General features: G+C 40.2%; 1 protein-coding gene across 2 annotated transcripts; it reads right to left on the reverse strand.

The window, feature by feature from the left end:
- Nucleotides 1–683: 683 nt before the first annotated feature.
- Nucleotides 684–2996, reverse strand: LOC112181524 (eEF1A lysine and N-terminal methyltransferase). 2 transcript variants are annotated; one of them, XM_040517314.1, is made up of 2 exons: nt 1097–2996; nt 684–855 (listed from the first exon to the last, which is right to left on the reverse strand). In XM_040517314.1, the coding sequence occupies exon 1, from the start codon at nt 2871–2873 to the stop codon at nt 1497–1499; it is 1377 nt and encodes a 458-aa protein (XP_040373248.1). In that variant the 5' UTR covers nt 2874–2996; the 3' UTR covers nt 684–855; nt 1097–1496. The 2 variants fall into 2 exon arrangements, with proteins under 2 accessions (XP_040373248.1, XP_024175658.1); XM_024319890.2 differs by having other exon boundaries at nt 684–876.
- Nucleotides 2997–4235: the final 1239 nt, after the last annotated feature.

Raw genomic sequence — 4235 nt, forward strand, 5'->3', positions numbered from 1 at the left:
TTTCTACTGAATCTGAACATCAGGACACAAAACTAGTATCCAGCATAGGTCCTTTTTATCTTTGGGTGGTGGTTCAAATCCTAGATATACAGCAAACCACAGAAAGATTCTAATAACGTCACAATCAAGAAAGAGTTGCAATTTGAATGGTGTTTCAGAGGTCCACAATCATGGAAAACTTGAATTATGATTCATGGCTTGAAAAAAGGTTGAGGTTGCTTTTGTAAAGTGATATAATCACCATAACTATTCCCAGAAAACCACTCCCTTGTTAAGGAATAAAGAAGCACAACAAAAGAGGAGTTGCTGGCCTTTGAAAAGCAGAGGACCTAAAATGATGATGGACAGAAAAACCAAGTTTATGTCCTTTATTGTATTATTTAATTTTTTTAATTATCTGAATTGAGCAGCAAACACACAGTATACAGACACAAAACAAAACTTAGCTTGTATTAATAAATATATACTAGAAGTAGCTGGAACTTCAATATCACGTTGTTAGTTCTCCACTTCCCCCCTCTCCGGGCTGGGCGTCTCTGTTTTCCCAGTTTCCTCAGGTGTTGATTAAACAAAACATAAAAAAAGGGGCTAGGCACACCTTAAACAATGCAACTGCCTATTTGATAACCAAACCGGGCTAATGATAAAAGATAAAAAAACGACAAAGAGTTATGTTTAGTTACCTTCTGGCCACTTGACAATGCAAACATAGTCCATTTACTTGGCCAGCTCCACATTCAATAAAGCCACCAGTGCTACTGTCCAAATCTTCCTGACCAATGCCACCGTCAGAATCTACCTGGCTCATTGCTGCTCACTTAATTATCTATTTCCCCAAAAGACCTGTCCAGCATTCTATTCCAATCAATCAGTTGCCTGAAAACAGATTTGAAAGATCAGATCCCAATATCTGAAACACTCTTGCAGCACATAATTATTAGAATGTTCTTTCCAAGCAAAAGAAAGTTCTACGGTATCCGAATGAGTTAATTTCAAACTGCACTTGCAATAACCCATTCTTTTTTTCTTTCTTTTATTCCTATAAGCTACTACCAATAAGAGTAACATAAACTTCTAAACTGTCATTGAAGCATACCTAATGTCGGTTTCTTCGCTTCGCAGGAGAACACTTGCAGTTTATACTCCCAAGCAAACTCTTTGGGCATGTTTCACTCTAAACACAGTAGCCACCATTGAATTCCTCTATCTCCATGGTATTTGGGATAAAAAGGGAAACTTGGAGGGCAAGTTAAAGTGTAAACAAGAATTACTGTTGTACAGAGTTTTTCTACTCTCTCATCTTCTCTCCTCCAATCCATGTAGAAGTAGACTAATTAAAATTTTGGGGCCTGAAGGTAGAACTATTCCAAGTATCTTGGCTGTTCAACCATTCTCCTTTCCTTACCCACATAACATAACAAAGAATGGCTCCTTCTATGCTTTTATGTATTCCCCACACCCATAGCTACTCCCTTTAACAAAGATAGGACTAAAGCTTAGATCTTCTTTATGGAATTCAAGTATGCCCCAGATATAGCTTTTCCTAGTTTGATGAGGAAACAGTTCTCACAATCACTAGAAGGCATGAGAGGAGATGTCACAGCAATAAGAATAAAATTTTCTCCATTTCCCACATCTATTTCGTACAACTCATTGAAAACATCTCGAAACCCATGGATCAATGTCTTGTAAAATGATGTATTTGGAGGAATCACATTTATAGCTAGGATTCCATTTTCAGAGAGAATTGATCTGGCTGACAAAAGGACATGCTTCTGAACAAACTCCAATGGCGGAGCCATTAGACCGTCCCAAGCATCACTTGAATCCAAATCAACCATAATCACATCAAACTTAGTATCAACATCATTGCCTCTGCCCACGTCACAACCAACCTCTACCTCGCAGGCACCAGCAAGTTTATCTATAAATTCCAATGCATCTCCAACACAAACTTTGATGTGCTCTCTATCGTCCAGCCCAAAATACCGCCTAGAAACCCTTAGCACCTCCTCATCGGCTTCCACACCCACAACCTGAAAACCCAATTGGGTTCTCAAGAAACCAAGCAAAGCCCCACCCCCAACTCCTAAACACAAAGCTTTTGGCCTTACCCCACTTTGAATCCGCCCCTCAATGTAAGGAGCAGCCAGGTTAAGACTTGCGACCATAGGAACCAAATAAGAGTGCACTAAAACACTATCATCTAGCCTAAACTCAACTTGTCCAATTCCTACACAATCCAAACCAAAACCCATTTTGGGAACAATACGCACCTCCGTCTGAATCAAATTGGGCATTCTTTTAAACCTCAAACGCCTCCTGAACTCCCTCGTTGAAACCTCACCACCAACGTCAATCTCCACATCCTCCACCACCATTTCACCAACCAAAGATCCAACACATTTCTCCAAAACCAAACTAGAAATCAAATTATCTTCGTAACTCAAAATGGGTATCTCAGGAATGCCGTGTTTAAAGCAGGACTTGGGAGATAAAGCAAGGAAGAGAGGTTTCAGGCTCACCGCGAGTTCGTCGTCACACGACGTGTCGTCGTTTTTGAGCGGACGGCGGTAGATTGGAGGCGAGTGGTGAGAGCTGTCGCCGATGAGGATCAGGCGGGAGATGCCGGGGGAGCTGAGGAGGAGGTGGAGATGGCCGGAGTGGGTGGAGAATATCCAGTCGGAGTGGCGGTGTTTGGGGACGAGCATTGCGGCGACTCGGGGTGGGTCGGCGGGGGGTTGGAAAGGCGAGTCGAGAACGGCGACGCGGAGGAGTGAGGTGGCGGTGGAGTCGCAAGGGTTTGGGAAAGTGAAGGTAGTGAAACGAGATGGGTTTATCATTTCGAAAGTCGTCTCATCGAGGATAGCCATTTCTGGGGGAAATCGTATTTTTGATCCAAGAGAGTCTAAAAGTTTCTTTCGTGGGGGAGCTGTTTATATGGTGGGTAGGTTTAGTGCATTTTGCTCGATTGGTTTTAGGGGCTTTGCAATGTGACAATTTTACAAAAGAATATTTCACACCCTTTTAAATAACCATAAAGCCTCGTGAAAGAGTATAGAAAAACAAAAAGAGTGCAGAGAAGCAAGTCTTAACATAATCCCCAAATCTATCTCTAATGTTATCACATCAAATTGAAAGAGCTCAACGGAGGTGGCCATGCCTTGTAGGTTCAAGTAGAAAGCTTCTACTTAGGAGAGGACCTCGTTTAAACCTTTTGCCAAGGAAGCTGAAGCTGAAAGGGAGTTTGCAGCAATAGGCTCCTTTGGTTTGTTTTTCGCTTCGACAAGTCTTCTTTTAGCCTTCTTTCCAGTTGAAACCTCAATAGCAGGCCTAATCTTTCCGTCGTCACTTTTTCAAGATCATGTAACACGACAGGAGTGGAACGAGTATGAACCTGTATTACAGTTACATCAAAATCCGCACAACCCTTTCTCCCAAAGGATGACCCATCTTTAGAGAAATGTTGTTTCCTTAGGACAGAGTCCCAAGTGCCATCAATATTATGAGAACTAGATAATCTAGGAAAGATAGGCTTCCATCGGGTGCTAAAGAGGTAGGGTCTATCGGTAAAGGCGGAACAACCGTATGAGGAGAGGAAAGACCAGTGTAGTATGAGCTCGAGATTTAAACACATATCGAGGACCAAGAAAGACCACAGTCCGAGAAACAAAGCAAAGTGCCTTACCACCATTGTACTTCCAACCATAGGAGTACTAGTCAAAGTCGGGGTATGCATACTAACTCCAATTTTTATGTTCTTCGTGTTCACATACTTTTAACGTGTTCTACAACTTTCACGAAGAATAAAGAAAGATTTATAAAAAAATGAATTGAAGAAAAAGTCATTTCTAAGACCTTTAAGCGTGTTAAATTAAACTCAAATATTTTTGTCGTTTTCCATCCAAATTACTAGTAAATATTCAAGTATGAGGCGTAACAATAAAAACTCGTTTAGATAAACTGAAAATATAATCACCCAGCCTAAGATGAGCCACGTTTATTTTTTTGTTTTTGTTTTTTTGTCTGGAAAGATGATCACATTTAGAATTTTACTAATAGAAAAAAAAATGAAAATATTCAGAAACCTATAGAAAAAAAAATCATCAAACCAAAACAACATTCCTTTGAAAACAAAATTAATCTCTAATACCACAATATTATTCAATAAAGTTCTCATTCTCAAAAAAAAAAATATATATATATACACACACACACACACACACATACCACAA

Source organism: Rosa chinensis, chromosome 1 (genome assembly GCF_002994745.2).
Source record: "Rosa chinensis cultivar Old Blush chromosome 1, RchiOBHm-V2, whole genome shotgun sequence".
Taxonomy (NCBI): domain Eukaryota; kingdom Viridiplantae; phylum Streptophyta; class Magnoliopsida; order Rosales; family Rosaceae; genus Rosa; species Rosa chinensis.